At 50.7% G+C, this 16993-nt stretch overlaps 1 protein-coding gene across 1 annotated transcript in view; it reads left to right on the forward strand.

Annotated features, from left to right (window-relative positions):
* Positions 1-16993, forward strand: part of RGS9 (regulator of G protein signaling 9) — a 65996-nt gene that overhangs the window by 10409 nt on the left and 38594 nt on the right. The window contains exons 2-8 of the mRNA XM_006912417.1: positions 986-1082; positions 4612-4662; positions 6063-6169; positions 6372-6423; positions 6678-6736; positions 7591-7667; positions 12991-13072. Coding sequence (XP_006912479.1) covers positions 986-1082; positions 4612-4662; positions 6063-6169; positions 6372-6423; positions 6678-6736; positions 7591-7667; positions 12991-13072 — 525 coding nt within the window. The remainder of the gene's footprint in view (positions 1-985; positions 1083-4611; positions 4663-6062; positions 6170-6371; positions 6424-6677; positions 6737-7590; positions 7668-12990; positions 13073-16993) is intronic.

Raw genomic sequence — 16993 nt, forward strand, 5'->3', positions numbered from 1 at the left:
GCGTGAAGTTCAAGGTTGCAGCACCAGGTGGGATGGTCAGTGGGGGCCTTCTGAGACCACTAGAAGATGAAGGAGTTGAGGGAGTGAGTCACTCAGATCTCAGGGAAGAGAGGTCCAGGCACGGGGAATGGCCAGAGCAAAGGTCCTGAGGCAGGAGGCTGGGCACGTGCTTGGCATGATCAGGGAGCAGCAGGATGGCCAGTGGGGCTGGATCAGAGCGGGGAAGTGGTGGTCCCAACCACGGAGACCAGTAGGGGAGCTTTGCTGTTGACTTTGATCAGAATGACCTTTGCAGGGTTTCGAGCAGAGGAGCAACACATTCTAAAACAATTGAAAGATTCACTCTGGTTGCCCCGCTGTGAATAGACCGAGGCGTGGACATGGCCAGGCTGAATCCTCATCATTTCTGCAATGCCTGGACTATCACCATGTCTCCGCTTTTCTCCACCGTGGCAAACTTTTTTCATGCTTAATGTTCTTCTCTCTGTCATGGACCACGTTTCCAAAATGCAGGCCAGATTATGCTGCTCTCCAGAAATAGCTGCCGGAACGAAATCCACGCTTTGGGATTCGAGTGGCATTCGAGGCTCACTGTGATCTCGCCTTCACCTGCCACTCCAGCTTCATCTCCCCTGTTCTTTCCCAGCCCGGGCACTGCCACCCTCTTATGCCTTTGCTCACATTGTCCTCTCTTTTTCTGTCCAGAAAAATCTTTTTTTCTTATGTCCCATCTCCTCTTAAATGCCTCTGCAGAATCTCTAAGACAGATTGAATTTCTCTGAGCACTCACACTTGGGAAGGGTGTTTGAGTCTGTGAAGCACACAGTTATTCTGGTTGCATTATAGTTACTCAGCGCCACGTAGGTTGTAAGCGTTTTGTGCTCATCTTTGTGTCTTTTGATCCCTCAGTTCCTTGAAAAGAGCCTTCCTTACTCAGCTTTTGAAATCGTTCTGCTCAGCCAGATTTTTCACTTCGGTCTTACAGATTGAAGCTCTGGTGAAGGATATGCAGAACCCAGAGACGGGGGTCAGAATGCAGAATCAGAAGATCCTGGTCACCAGCATCCCGCATGCCATGACAGGTAATGTATCTTGTGATTTACAGGCCCTGCGCAGGGGCTGGCAAACTATAGCTCACGGACCAAACAGGCCCGCAGCCTATATTTGTAAATAAAGTTTTATTGGAACACGTCTACCTCCTCATTTATGTATTGTCTTTGGCTGCTTTTGTCCTCCAATGGCAGAGTTAAATATTTGTGCAGAGACCGTATAATGGCCCACAAAACCTAAAATATTTACTTCTAGCCCCAAATATTGCTGATTGCTGGACCACAGGCTCCTTCTGAGGAAGGGGTCACAAAGGAAGGAGAAAAGGACTTAGGAGGTCACTTTGTGAAGCCATTCCTCCTGGGAGGCCATTTAAAAAACTTGTACTGTCACTTTTTGTTTGTTTGCCTTGTCTGTTTTGTCTTAATGAAATCAGGTAGCAGGAAAAGAGTACTGATTTCTCCAACTTTCCCTCCAATGCATATTCAGACCCTTCTTAACTACTCATGGGGATAGCCCCATTGTCTTTTTTCTCTGGGTGTGGGATAAAGGGCTGCAGAGCCTCTTTTGAGGATATAGGCAGAAGAGGCTGAACCCTGAAGTAAGAATGCATTTCGATAATTGTGTTGCATGCGTTTTATGATTTTGGGTTTGCAGTAAAGGGTATATTTTGAGGCATCTTGCCTACAGAAGCAGACAGCTTTTCAGAGCACGTGCTGGGGACTTGCCCCTGTGCTGAGCTCCCTGTGAGCCCTCACTCTGTACCCCTCCCACGACCTGACTATTAATTTTCCACTCAAGATGTCCTAGTCTTTGCAGAGGCGAGCTGCCTAATGGTCTCCCATTTCCCTTTCTGCCAGCTTGGAGGAAGGGGTGCCCCTGCCAGCCGTGTGTCACTCAAGGTTCCTTGAGTGCAAGCAACAGACCAACTCTGGCTAGTTGGAGCAAAAGAGGAATTGATCAGAATGTGACAGGGTAGCCTCCCCAAGAGAGGGAAACCCTTTGACGAGCCAGACTTGAGAAAGGCCAGGAACTGGAGTAGCTCGGGCACCTAAAGATCAGGGATCAGCGGGCACACCTTTCAGGGTGCCTCTGCTCTCACCCAGTGGTTAAGGAGCAGCTGTGGCGATTCTGAAGGCATCCCTGCCCCTGTCCCCTCTCTGCTCCTGGCTTGAATTCTCCACTGGATTTGAAAGGGGAGAAATCTCACCTTGCCCATCTGGGTAACCCCAACGCTTAGCATAGCTGTGGGTCAGGGTGGAGCTTTCATGCAAGTTTGTCGAATGCGCGAACCAGTCCTGGTCTAGCACTGTGCAAAGAGCACTGGATGTTGAATCAGGCTCCCTGGGGCCGAATCATTTGGGTGCCTTTTTCTAGCTGCGTAAACTTAGTCTCAGTTTTTTTCATTTTAGAAGCAGAACTAGCGATCCCTGTCTAAGGGAACGATTGCAGGAATGACACGAGATAGTGCTGTGCACGTGGTCAGCACAGAGTGGATGCTCCAAGGGTGGCAGTAGCTAGCAGTTTCCCACACTACATGGCAAAGTTAGGGATAGATAAGGCCATCCCCTCTTTGCAGATGGGGCCATGGAAATGCAAAGAGGTTCGGCAACTTGTCTCTGTGTCCCTAAACCCCTAAACTCATGGCTGAGCTTGGGTGACTCCAGAGTCCGTGCTCTCATCCACTGGCAGAGTGCGTGAGCCGCTTTCCCTCCTGGCTTCCTGGGTTTGAGCGAGACTGCCCACCCTGCCATGTTTTCCCTTGTTGCTCCTGCTGGTGAATTCCAGCTGCTGTCAGAACAGGGCACAGGAAGAGCCTTGTCATGTAGCTGCAGCATCCACGCTAATCAAAACAAATTGGGTAATTGCCATCCATCTCCTCGGATGGCAGGTGACCCAGGACTTTTGGGGATGAAGGTGGCTGACGCAGGAGCCGCTGTGCTGTCGGCACAGACCACGCGGCCCCGTAATCTCATTTGATCTATTTCAGGAAGTGGTCAAGTGCATGAGAAAACCCTCGGCTCCTTGGCGGACAGCACTAATCAGTCTGCTGTCTGCCTGGGCCTCTCCCCCGGTCTGCGTACCGCTGCATGGCAGTCACTGAGACTGGAGAGGGAAAGTCTAAAACACACCGTCCTAGAATTTTAAATAGGAATTTAGATGAAGAATTTTCCTCCTGAACAGCCAGCCGGGAGTTAATAAAGCCAAGGGCAACGGAGAAGAACCCAGTGGAAACGATCATGGTTGGCACACGGGCACTGACAGAGATAATGGCTGGACATTGTGCCTTAGGGCGTGGGCGGGAAGGGAAGAGCGACAGGTTGGCCATCCTCAGCCATGCTGTGGGCAGATAATTAAGCCCCGAGAGTGTGTGAGCGGGCCACAAGGGCCCTCCCTGGAGGGCACCAGAGGAAATGACCCTTCACCCCTTCCTAGGAGGGACGTCTCATTCGTAGCAGTCCAGCTACAGGGACTCAGGCAGTGACCTCCTTTCTGGTGTGTTTTGTGGGCTGGTTCCCGTGCAGACAGGGGACCCAACTCGGCCTTCGTACAGCAGGCTGAAAGTTGCTGGAAAGTGAGGTCATTGGCATTTGCAAGATGGTGTCTGAATTGCGGTGCTTGGTTCCAGGTCAGCTTGTCTTTCTTCTGAGATGAGCTGCCCTCCTCCCACAAGGAGCATGTTCTGCTTCTGGGGCTGGAGAGTCCAGGTCGAGTGGGAGGCACACAGTGTCCCTGGGGTCCCACGGCAGTTCTGCGCTTGGTGGAAGTGGTCTCGCCTGGGCCCTTAGATAGATGTGAATGCCTGGTGGGCGAGCGGGCGGGCGGGGTGCACGTTCTCTCCTGATCTCATCTGCCTCTCCTGCTTTTCTCACATCACTCTTCACTCTGCATTGTTCCCAGACCAGTCCCTAAAACTTGCAGAGCCCAGGGCAAGAGGACAAAGAATATGAATGGGGCCCACATTGTCCAAAGTTATAAATCACCCTACCAAGAGTTACTGAAATATGTGCCATACTCCTGCTTTGACTAAAATACCTTCGTAATGACCTGGGAGGCCAGGTTTAAATTTAGAGTTCTCCGACTCCTCAGCGTTCTGCATGGGAACATGAGGGCGTAGGAGAACCCCGCCCTTAGCGCACCCCCACTTCTCCTCCCGTCCCTGGCTCTGATTTACTCTCGTGTGTCCAGGCTCCATCTAGAGGCCCACGGACATCTTGTCTTGGCTCTGTTTTTTTTTTTTCAGGGTAAGGCTTAGTCTGTTTATTTCCTAACTCGATGAATGCTAGTCCATGCACAAAGCATTCTAAGGTAAGAGGATCAGTCCCACGAGAGAGACGAAGACTGAGGGTGTGTAGGAGAGGTTAAGCTGCAGGTAGGGCTGGAATCAGATCGTGGATGACCCTGAATTAGGGCTTCGGGGTTTGTTGTGAACAGAGAGGGAGGGTCCCTGAAAGTTTTGAGCAGAAGAAGGACGAGGTCACAGCTGGGCGGGGAGAAGGCCAGCCAGGCAACGGCAGATGTGTTAGGAGGCTCTGATGACGGCCAGACACTTCTGTTTTGCAGGGAGTGATGTTCTACAATGGATCATCCAGCGGCTTTGGATCTCCAATCTGGGTGAGAGCTCATCTGACACTCATCTGCTGAGGAGGACTGTGTGTGCAGCGCCCCCCAAAGACTCTCTGGAGGGTAGAAGCTAAATGGAGGCTTAGCCCGTGTCTCTGAGAAACTGACAGTTTAATTGGAGAGACAAGTGTAAAACAACCAGAATCAAAAGTGATGGCGTGATCATTGGGGGACAAACTCGTTTCATAGAAAATTTCGAGAGCATGTAAATAACGGGTAAATGGGAAGGAGTCAGTCAAGAAAGACTTCTTGGAGGGGGTGATGCATACGCGCGTCTGGTCTCGAAAGAGACGATGCTCGTGAATTGTGCAGGGGAGCTCAGAGGGGACACTAGCAAGGGCAATGGCGTAGAGACGGAGCGAAGCAGAGGTGGAGTGGTGCGGAGGGGAAGTTGGTGGAAACATCTTCAGCTGGATACAGATGGCAGTGGAGGGATGGCAGTGCCTCGGGCACATCTGCAGATTCCACAGGGCATCTGGGAGCTAGGCAACAGGAAGCTATGGGGAATTTTTGAGCATGGTGGTGTGTGCGATAATCATGTCTAAGCTAGGACGTTTGACGGCAGCTTGAAGGATGGATTGGAGCAGAAAGAATCTGGGGAGCGGACTTCCCACTAGAAAAAAAGGCTGTTGGTAAAACAGGCATGAAAAATGAGGGTCTGGTCCGTGATGGAAGGAGTGAGCTGTGACGAGGGAGGGTTGGGGAGAAAGTCCTCCCGAGGCTTGGAGGCTGAGCTATGGGATGGCATGTGGGTTGAGTCCTGGGGCAAGGCGGGTCTGGAGGACTCTCGATGATGGAAAGACACCTGCTTTCCTTGGTGACACCTGCCTCTAAGAAAGAACCAGGACAGTTTTCTCTTAACTGATGCAAATTCAGAAACAAGACTATGTGTCCAAGCAAACAGAAGTGGGGGTGAGATTAAAGTGAGGTGGGGAGGAGCCAGAGGATCTGTACCTGGGATGCAGGCGGAGCTGACCTTGGAAGAGAAATTGACAATAAATGTGGCCTCTCTTTTCCATGGAGTGAGGAAGTGTCTGTTGGCCAAACAGAGACATTCTCTCCCTGCTCCTGGGGACTTCTCTAGACCCAAAGGGCCCAAAGAAGCTTCTCCAGGATTTCCCCGTCACCCCTCAACACCTGCGGTGGATCACCTGTGGCACCTGTTAGCTCGCCTCCAGACCTACTGAGTTGTTATTCCTGGAGATCTGGCTGGGGAATCCTCCTTAACAGCTGCTCCCCAGCTGATACTTGTTCACAGCCAAGTTCAGCAGCCAATGTCTTCACTTCTTAGATGAAGTGCTGTTAGTACTGCTGGAGTTTGTGGTGTGAGAATTGAACTTCTACCTTTGGCCTCTGCTCTTAACTTCCATGTTGCAACTGCTTCTCTGCAGAGGCACAGAACTTGGGCAACTTCATCGTCAAGTATGGCTACATTTACCCCCTGCAAGACCCCAAGAATCTCATTCTCAAGCCCGACGGCAGCCTCTACCGTTTTCAGGTGAGTCTTGGGTATTAATACGGGGTTAATGGGGTTAATCTTATCTGAAGAGGTAGTTGCTTGGCTTCGTATCCTCGCAGATCAGAACTTTAGAAACAGTGGGAGCAGGGAGGCTGAAGAAGTTTTATCTCTTGAGCCATCTGGCTGGGAGCTCGGGGTCACAGCCCACTGTTTAAGCCAGGTCTCCTGGTTCCTTTTACAGACGCCGTATTTCTGGCCGACCCAGCAGTGGCCAGCCGAAGATACAGACTATGGTAAAACTCTCCCTCGTGCCGGTGGTGGTGCTTGACATGCTCCTTATTTGCTCCCTGCACGTCAGGGACGTTTGTCTCGCTGTCATCACAACCTGTCAGTTCACATCTGTGTTGGGCATGTTCCTGGGGGAGGGAGTGGGTCTGCTGAGAGTTTTCTGCACCAGGCTGAGCACAGCAGCCTCATGCACAGAGAGGCTGCAGATGCGATTTTAAAATATGATGATGATGGAAGATGTGATTGTTTCCTTCTCCAGCCATTTATCTGGCCAAGCGAAATATCAAGAAGAAAGGAATTCTAGAAGACTATGAAAAGGTACAGAGATGCTTTCAAGCACAGGTTATTATGATTGAGTGGAATATAATCTTGAACCATTTTTTCCCCCTGTTACCTCATTGCTATATTCATATGTATTCTCATCATCCATCCAGCCATCATCCATGTCCATCTATCCATCCATCCATCATTCATTCATCATCTATCCATCCATCTATCCATCCATCTATCCATCATCCATCCATCACCCACTCATATATTTAGAAGCAGCCCCCTGAATTAAATTTTCCCCACGTTGAGCTTTAGTTTCTCCTGCTATAATTTAAGCCCTTGTTGTCCTAAAACAATATGACTTAATATATATGATAATGCATATTATGTGGTGAACAGATTTGATTTGAGCTTGTGATGGGAAAACAATAGTATAGACTTTTGTTTTAGGCTCAATGAGTCAGATTTCTCAAAGGACACACCCTAACCCTCAAAAGGCTAGATTTTTGGGCAGATGGCCACAATTTGGCTGTGTTTTTATTCTTTACAAACATGTTTTTAGAAGAGCCAGTATCACACAATATTAGTCTTATCTTTGCGGATTTACGATGTTCTCTTGTTAAATATTGAGTTTCCATATTCTCCCTCATACTATGCCCCTCTTCCTAATCAGATTTGGGATACATTCATTAAAATAAAATCCAAGCCGAGTTGAAGGCTTTCTGAGAGTTTGGTGCTACCCCTTGAATGAGCGCCTTTGCAGAGCTGGGGTGGGAGGCCCTGTGGCCGGGTCTAGTTGCCACAGAGACAGGGGCACACCCTCACTGACTTAGGGCTTTCTGTCCCCTGCATGTGGCATATGTCATGGAGCTTAATGTTCTCATTTTCTTCTCCTCCTTTAGGAAAATTACAATTTCTTGAATAAAAAAATTAACTACAAGTGGGACTTTGTCATCATGCAGGCCAAAGAGCAGTACAGGTGAGTGAAAGGTGACATTCGTCCTCTGGTTGTCCTTCCCTCCCTTCCTTCTTTGTTTTCTTTCGTTAAAATAAACACTTGTTGGTCATTTATGTGTCCAATTGGGCTAGGCCTAGGGAATAAAAGACAGTCTAGTGGATCAGGCAGTTGAGCCGACAGGCTATGATGCTGCAGTGAGGGGAGAGCCAAGGGCAGAGCTTTGCAGAAGCAGCAGTAGAATCGACATTGAACCCGTAGGCTGCACAGGAAGTGTCTAGGTGAGGGATGATGATGTTGGATAGAGAGTGACGGGGGAGGAACGGTGGTCTAAGCAGACAGCACCAGAGCCTGGAGGCAGCAGAGGGCCGCCTGAAGCACTTCCTTGTAGCAGGAGTGGAGAGCGGAAAGCCTGGAGCTGGCAGGAGTGAGGCCGGGGATGCACGTCGTGAGAGCACGTTGTGCTGAGGGCCATGGCTGGGGGGAGCGAGAAAGCTTTTAAGCGGGGGAGGGATCTAATCAGATTTACACGTTAGAACCACCCGCTGCTGCTCTCATTGGCCTGCGGTCCACATCGGGACTGGCACCGACATCACCCTAGGGCTCTGCCTTGTCTGTGAGAGCCGGATGTAAATGTCGGGGAGAGTGTATCAGTCAGGACGAGCCTAGGCTATTGTAACAAACAGCCCCCACCTCTCGGGAGTGTGAAACCGCAGGGTGCACTTCTTGCTCGTGTTACATACCCACTGTGGGTCAGCGGGGGCTCTGACATGCGTCGTGCCCACTCCAGGACCCACGCTGAAGGAGCAGCACCATCTGGGCTTTGCCTGTGTTGAGAGCGGTGGGGGCGAGAGGCTGTGCGGGTCACAAGTGGTACATGTCACTTCTGCTCACACTTCATTAGCCAGGGCAGGCTAAATACGCACCTGACTGCAGAGGCGGATGAGCGAGGATGGACAGTGCTTCCGTGTGGCTGAGATGTGTGAGTGTCAGCACTACCTGGGGACCGATACCAATGAGTGCCCAAACGGAGACGTGCAGCTGGCCTAGCCTCACTCACCCTGACAGGTCCTGATCCTGGCAGGCCTGAACCTGCTGGGCTGGATGGTGGAGACCCCAGTCTCATGAAGCAGCCTGGGGACCAGACTGGTGTCTTAGTCGGGTTCTCAAGAAAAGAGAACCAATAGCATATACATACGAAGAGATTAATTATAAGGAATTAGCTCCCACAGTTAAGGAGGATAAAAAGCCTCAGGATCTGTATCTGGCAAGCTGAGGACCCAGGAGGGCTGAAGCTGTAAGGTCCAGTCTGAAAGCTGGCAGGCTCGATGCCCAGAAAGGGCTGATGGGTCAGTTTGAGTCTGGAGGCAGGAAAAGACTGACGTCTCAGCCCAAGGCATTCAGGCAGGAGGAGTCCGCTCTTATCTGTGGGAGGATTGGCCTTTTGTTCTATTCAGGCCTTCAGCTGAAAGCTCGGTCATCCAAAAACACCCTCGAGACACACCCAGAATAATGTCTGACCAAATCTCTGGGCACCCCGTGGCCCAGCCAGGTTGACACATAAAATGAACCATCACAAGAGGTGAGTGCTCCGAGGCAGGGGTGCCAGCGAGGAAAAGCAGAAATTCTAATGGAGGAATGGCGTTATTGCCTCCCGTGAGGGAAAAGTTGTTCTTGGGGCTTAGATGCAGACAGAAGAACGTCCTGAGAGAGCGGGCACTGCCCTTTCACCACCGATATGATATGTTTTGACCTGGGCATATTTGAGACAAAGCGACGTAGGGGTGGTTTTTTAAATCTTTCATCGCCTTTTTATCAGGCTCCATTTGGCGAGTCCTGAGTACTGTGTTCGTTTCTGTTGGCGAGAGGGAAATGAAGGGTTCTCGTCACCCCTCACATCTACGAATGGGGCTTATGTCCACTCGGCCGCGGCCACCCGCCGAGACAGCATGCAGCCTGGGCTAGCATTGCTTATTTCCGTTCGGTGCGCCAGTTTGGAATTCCTACTGGGTTCCGCTCTCGCCCCCCACCCCCCGCCCATGAGAAGGATGAGCCCAGTGATCCAAAGGACATAGGCCTTCCAGGGTGCTCTTGCAGCTGAGAGTTATTCTGGGGGGCCCCCACAGGCCCCACCACGCAGGCCTTGGCCTCCCGCTCTGTGCCGCCCACATCGTGGGGCACTTCCCTTCTCCATTCTCCTCCAGATGCTTGGGAATGGGCCGTTTCTAAAAGGCTCTGTCCTTCGGAGATGCTCACTTTCCCCCACTAATTCCATTGCTCGACTCGAAGCCTGCCTCTGATTTCTGATTGAGGGTCTATGGTAGTTAATTTTATGTGTGGACTTGGCTAGGCCACGGTACCCAGATCTTTGGTCCAACACCCGCTTAGATGTCATAGTGAAGGTGTTGTTTGTTTGTTTGTTTGTTTTTAGATGAGATTAACATTTACATCAGTAGACTTAAGGTAGAACAGATGGCCGTACGTAGTACGGCTGGGCCTCATCCAGTCAGTTGAAGGCCTTAAGAAAAAGACCGAGATTCCCTGAGGAAGAAGTGGTTCTGCCATTAGACTGTCTTTGGACTCGAGTTGCAGTGTCGGCTCTTATTGGGTCTCCAGCCTGCCGGCCCGCCCTGTAAAATTTGGACTTGCCAATCTCCTCACTCACGTGAACTGATTTCTTAAAATAAATTCATTAATCCTCATCCCTGCTTTCCCCTATCTACTTATCTATTATCTATCTATCTATCTATCTATCTATCTATCTATCTATCTATCTATCTATCTATCTATCTATCATCTATCTATCTATCTATCATCTATCATCTATCTATCTACTATCTATCTATCTATCTGTCTGTCTGTCTGTCTATCTATCTATCATCTGTCTACACACGAGCACATATACATTTCTGCCCTCACCTTTCCTGAGCCTTTTCTTGAAGTCTGTCTTGGACTTTATAACAAAATGGTAGCATCAAGGCAGGCAGATTGCTTACTGGTGGTTGGAGCAGGGGTCCCCAAACCCTGAGGCCATGGACTGGTACCAGTCTGTGGCCTGTTAGGGACTGGGCCACACAGCAGCAAGAGATGAGTGGCATCGAGCAAGTGAAGCTTCATCTGTATCTGCAGCCGCTCCCCAGCGCTAGCATCACCACCTCAGCTCCACCTCAGGTCACCAGGCATCAGATTCTCATAGGAGCAACAGTCTCTGGTGCCAAAAAGGTTGGGGACCACTGGGTTGGAGTTTTCAAAGGCAAATATTCCAGTGAGAAGGGTGGCAGCTGTCCTGCCTTTTATGGACCAGCCTTAGAAGCCACACAGTGCCACTTCTGAGTACTCTGTTCATTGATACAGTCTCACAAAGCCACCTGGTTTCAAGGAGAGGGGACATAGGCCCATCTCTCAATGAAAGGAGTGTCGGAGAATTATCGACATATTCAAAAGTCACCACCCCTGATTCTGCATTACAGGCTCCTGAACACTTCTTTATAGCACATAATGCAATTCGTAAATTTTGTATTTATTTCTTGAACTATTTGTATAATGTTTAGACCATTAGTCTGTGTATTAGTCGTCTTGGGCTGCCATAACAAATACTGTAGGCGGGGTGACTTAAATAACAGACATTAGTTTTCTTACAGTTCCGGAGGCTGGAAAGTCCAAGATCGAGGTTCTGGCAGGGTTGGGTCTCTGGTGAGGGCCTGCTTCCTGGGTTGCAGATGGCCGTCTTCCTGTTGTATCATGTGGTGGGTGGAGGTTGGGGTGGAATGGGCAGGGGATAGGTAGATGTGGGGAGGTGGGGAGAGAAACTCTCTGTTGTCTCCTATTGTTAGGGCGCTAACCCCATCGTAAAGGTCTCATCATTATGACCTCATCTAATTACCTCTTAAAGGCCCTATCTCCAGAGGCCATCACATTGGGGTTAGGGCTTCAATATTCAAAATTTGGGGAGACAGATATTCGATCCATAGCAGTCTGTTTGGTCCACCAGTAGACTCTCAGTGCTTGGAGCATAGTAGGAAATAAATACACACATGATTGAATGAATGGATACTTGATTGAATGATACCGTTGCTAAAATAATGATGCTAATAATAAGACAAACTAACATAATCCCTTGTTTACTGACTCCCTTGGATTCCATTCATCATGATTCTCCTCCAGGAACATCTATCAGAGAAGAGCAAAGCCAGGAAGGCCCATGGGAGTAAATGAACCATTCACTCTATTTACATAGCTGTCCAGCAACCTGGAAACCCCACAGTGCCCCGGGCTCCCGAGGACACGGGGTAGTTAACCTGGTAGAAAATCGAGTTAGGTTGGCAAGGGGAAGCTGGAGCAACAGTGTTTGTATTTAATTTCCCAAGGAGGCTGGCAAAACACCCCACTGGAATGGCGCCTTCGACCCATCTGGGTCTCTGGATGTATTCACAATACATTAGCTGGCAAATCTGCCGACTCTGTCTTGCAGAGGGCGTGTGTGTCATCCCACGTTGCCTCAGAAAACAAGCATTACCGCGTGCGAGTGCAGGTCGCCGTACGTGGAAATGGTGCTGACTGGGGCCCAGGGCACGATAATGTTGCTCAGCTCCCACAGGAGGAAGCACAGTGTCACTTCTCATCCATAATGGGGAAGCGGGAGACCGAGAGATAAGAGGGAAAATAAATAGCCTTTTACAATGATAAGTTGGGCTCAGAAAAACCCTGGCTTGACACACACTCTCTGAAGTGACAGAGTGGAAATGACAGCGGGGAGACACGAGGACTCCCCGAGGCCAGCCTTTTTCCCATCGCAGGCTCTGGCATGGCTCGCTGCCTGCTTGTCCAGATGCCGATTGTGTGGTTTACCAAAGCAGGGAAAATGAAGAAGGCAGGTGGCCAAATGTCAGCCCAGAAGGTCCTCCACGCTCACTCCAGTGGTGAAGTCGATGGTGTTGATCCGATTCTGGGGCTCGTCATGGGGGTGGTCGCGTCCAGCACAGCGCTCTCGGGCAGAGCTGGACTCTGTCTGGGGCCAGACTCCTGGTTCGAGTCTCCTCCCCTGCCATTTGCTGACAGTGCGACCCTGGGCCAGGCGAGGCGTTCAGCCTTTTTTTTTGCTTCAGTTTCCTGAACTGCAAAGTGAGAAAAGGTCGCTGGGTGGATTAAATGAGTTAATACATGTGAAAGCATTTAGCAAGGTACCTAGCACGTGAGTGTCACATGAGGGTTTGCTATTTTCATTATCATGGCAAACATGGATTAGTTGGCCAAGTTGGGAGAGCGGTCTGGGTCATCAGGAATGGGGTCTGTCACTGAGCAAAAGGAAGAGTCTTACTGGCCTTACCTTTGGCTTTTGGCTTTTCAGGACCGGAAAGGAAAGGAATAAAGCAGACAGGTATGCATTCGACTGCCAGGAGAAGGCATATTGGCTGGTCCACCGGTGCCCTGTGAGTATCCTTCCTGGTTTCACCCATCTCTTCTGTGCCTCCCTACCCCCGCCCTGTACTCACCACCCCTTCTGCTGGCTCCTGTTCCTCTGGGGTGGGAACTGAGTCACAGGAGGAGCTGCTCAGTGTTGAGTTAGCATCCCGAGCCTCTTGGCTGGAAGAGGAAATTGCACTGCCTGGGTGGTCTTTGCTTGTGGGGCACCTGGTGGTGTTAGGGCCAAGTGAATTACCTACGCCAGGGACCTGAATCCTGAATGAGTTTGTCTTTTAAGAGGGCTAGGACTTTTTTTTTTTTTTTTTTTTGCTTACCTACCTCGGAAAAGGGATACATGAAGACGAAACTAGAACATAGCCTCCAAAGCAGAAAAATAAAATGCCTTGGGGACCTGACACTCTGCATAGCCAAAGCCATCCTTGTGTCTCTGCCCCTCCCCCTTCTTTTCCGCTTCTGGATTCAGTCCTCAGAGGCTTGATGGGAGGGGGCGAGAAGAATAAGTACGTGCTAAGCCTCATCGCTTTGAGCGCATTGCTTCTCTGGCTGTGGGGCTTTAAGTGGCCCAGAGAGACAAGCTGTACGTAAGTGATGTAACTTGTCACAGCTCATCACTGGGAAATATAGACTCGTCTCCCGGCACGGAGAAGCAAGCTGTAACTGTCACCCACTGGGGTTAACTCCGCTGCCTCAGTTTACTCCTATGTCAGACTCATGTGCTGCGGGCGGATCATGGGAGGCGGGAGATGTGAAAGGGATTTTGAAAAGTGAAGAGTTCAAAACAAATGTTCTTCCCTTTCCTCCTTTAGTTTTCTTGTTTGCCAGGGAACTAAATTCTCAGAACCAGAAAGCAAACTGGGTCAGTCACGGTGCCAACGCTTCTGGATTTTTGAACTTCGATCCCATCAGATTATGGCTGTTTTGCTTATTTTCTTTTTACACTCAAAACGAATACCTTGTAAAGTGTTCCATCTTGGGAGCATGGTTTTGGATGCCTTGTTGCTGGGGTGAAGGCCCTGGGGTTGATCCCCAAGAAGCTTGTTTGGTTTTCCTTTGTTTCCAGGCTTCTCCTCTAGGTGAAATCAGTTAGCCCGCCACGGGTTCCTGGGGACTGGTATAGGAGGGTGACAGAGCCCAGGGTCCTGGAGAAACAGAGTCAAGTGCACGCCTCTCCACTGGGAGTTCAGGAGGGAGATCTTAACAGGAGAAGGGAATCATGCATTGTTTAACCTGCATTTAGTCACTTGTTCCTAAGGGGGGCCTCGGAGAGGATAATGGCAAATGGCCAATAAACCACTCACTTGGCAAGATGCCCTGGTGCCCAGGGGCACCCATAGTTGAGGGCACCCTGCTCCTTGCAGGGTGGAGAGTGGCTCCCGTATTCCACGTAGAGACTCCCCCGGTGTGGGAGGCCAGCATGGCCACACCCCTTGCAAAGTGGCGAAGACTGGCCGTGCGCAGGATCTGCCCGGGGTCCCTCTCCTCCCCTCTGACCCTGAACCCAGGGGGCCTGTGGGGAACAGAATGAAATACAGATTATCCGAGTTCTCCTCCATTCTCCTGGGCAAGCGCTCAGCCCCCACGCCAGGCAGGTGACTGAGTGGCCCTGCACAGTATGATTCAGAGGCACCGAGGTTTGACAGCAGCGTGTCTCTGGGATGCGTACTTCCATCGTCACCTCCCCTGCCCCCACTTTCTCTCTCTCCGTCACCACCACTGTCATTGTCGCTATCATCCCCGCAGACCTGAATCGAGGACTTTCAGTGCGCCGGGCACCGCCCCAAGCATCATTTTGCATTCGCTGTCTTGTTTCGTCTTTGCAGTCCTGTGTGGAAGGTCATATGATTTGTCCTGTTTTGATGATAAGGAAGCGGAGGTTCAGGGATGTTGCTAATTGGCCAGAGTCACACAGCCACTGGGTGCCCGAGGATCTGAACCTGCAGACTGCACAGCTTTTCCCTCTCAGTCCCGATACCCAGGCCTCCCACGACAATGTCATGTGATGTCTCGTGCATTTAAGGCCTTTTTGTAAACTCCTTGGCCATCAGAGCATTGCATGAGTCACTGCTGTTCTAACAAGCATGCTGCCAGGGTTCAAAGGTGCCTGGTTCCTCTTTGATAGCTCTGGGAGCCAAATTCATAATGAGGCTTTGATGTACTCAGAGCTGTCGCAAAACTCCTTGCACACAAACTGCTCATCACGTCTGGTCTCTCTCGAGTCAAAACCCCCGAGTCAAAACCGGGCCAGTGGTAAAAGATGAGGCTGCAGTGTGTCTAGGTCCTGCTGTCCACCCCTTTCTTTAAAACACTTTCAGCCTCTTGGTGGCCTGGAAGCCTTGGGGTTAAGAGAACGTCCTGTTTGAAGTTTGTCTCAGCCTAGAAATTGAGCAAACCCAGGAAGCCAGGACTCGGACTGTCAGACTGTCTCCCAGAGACCCAAACAAACTGTCAGTTCAGTGGGAAAAAAGCCCAGCCAGCCAGACAAACAAAGCATTTGGCTCAGCAGAGTGTAGAGCAGCCAGCACATGGGCTGTCTGTAACCCACTGTAGTGTGGGGGGACACGGCCTGTAGGCACCAAATCGATTCATTCCCCCCGTTCCCTTCTGTTCATTAGTCTGTGAAACCTTTATGGGGCCCTGACTCTGCGCCAGCTAAGTGGTCAGGTGCTGGGCATAAAATAACAGCCGAAGGTCCCTGAGCGCCTACCGCGTGCCTGTGTCAAGCTCTTGGCACAGATGGCCTCATTCACCTGAGGACGATGCTGTGAAGTGGGGAGTATTATCCCCATTATTGAGATGGGGAGATCAAGGCTCAGAGCTTCAGTAGCTTGCACGGTGCTGGCTGTGAACGCATGTCTGTCTGACATGCTGTGGAAGGGGCACCCACACGCGGCCCCTCCGTCAGCTCCAGGAGCTCCGACCCAGATTGCCACAAAGGGTGAGCAGTGCTGTCTGGGAGATAAGCCCCACGTGCCGAGGGGACACAGGGAGGAACGATTAATTAAGGAACGTCATGACAGACGTATCAGGGGTGTCGTCATGGGCGGAAGCCAAGATCCGATGTGGGTGGTGGTGGCCGAGGAGTCTGGCCCCCAATCCCATCCTGAGCCCAAATGCCACTCCTGACTCTGCATCCCGTAATGAAGGAAAATGATGTTCCTCTTTCATTTTTTTACCCAAATGAAACAAAATACAGATCTGGGCATGATGCAAACAGTAATTGTGTAAATGAGCAGAGGGAGAAGCGTCTCCTCTAGCAAAGTCACGTTGGGGCCTCTCGTGCATCTTTGCTGCACCGTCTGTGACTTTGTGTCTCTGGGGACATGGGCTGCTGGCATATGGACCACAAAGATAGGAAGGACGTGGTCCCGGGACAATGGTGGTCACTCTAATCAAGCGGTCACTTATCTGAATATCAAGCTAGACAGCCTTTGTTTCAACCACAAATGCAGACACTCACCAGAGAAGGTGAAGTCTGCCCTCCGTTTCCTGTTGAGATGGGTTAAATGTCGAAATGGAGCTTATGGCAGACGAGGACTACAACTGTCGCACAAATGAACGCGTGTCGTACAGAATGTCAGGGCAGCTGCGAGAGAGGCGGGCTCCCGTGTCGGATCGGGGGTCTGCAGACATCTGTCCCTGGAAGTTACACTCAAGCCGAGATCCACTTGAAGCAGACTTTTGCAACCTTTCCATCTCTGTTTCAGCCTCATCTCTGCCTCTTTCCCCTGTTTTATTTTGTTTGTAAAATGGTTTGGTATTTTATTTATTGTTTTCTGTCCCATGCACCAGAAGGGTCTAGCCTGATACGCTAGGGAAGAGGGCGGTGATGAGGCGGGGAGAGGAGGCTGCTGCGGGAAGGAACAGGGGGGGCCTGGGGGTGTGTCACCAGGATGTGCAATGGGCTCCTACCCTGGCTCCTCTCTGGA

This window comes from Pteropus alecto, unplaced genomic scaffold (assembly GCF_000325575.1).
Source record: "Pteropus alecto unplaced genomic scaffold, ASM32557v1 scaffold134, whole genome shotgun sequence".
Classification (NCBI taxonomy): Eukaryota; Metazoa; Chordata; class Mammalia; order Chiroptera; family Pteropodidae; genus Pteropus; species Pteropus alecto.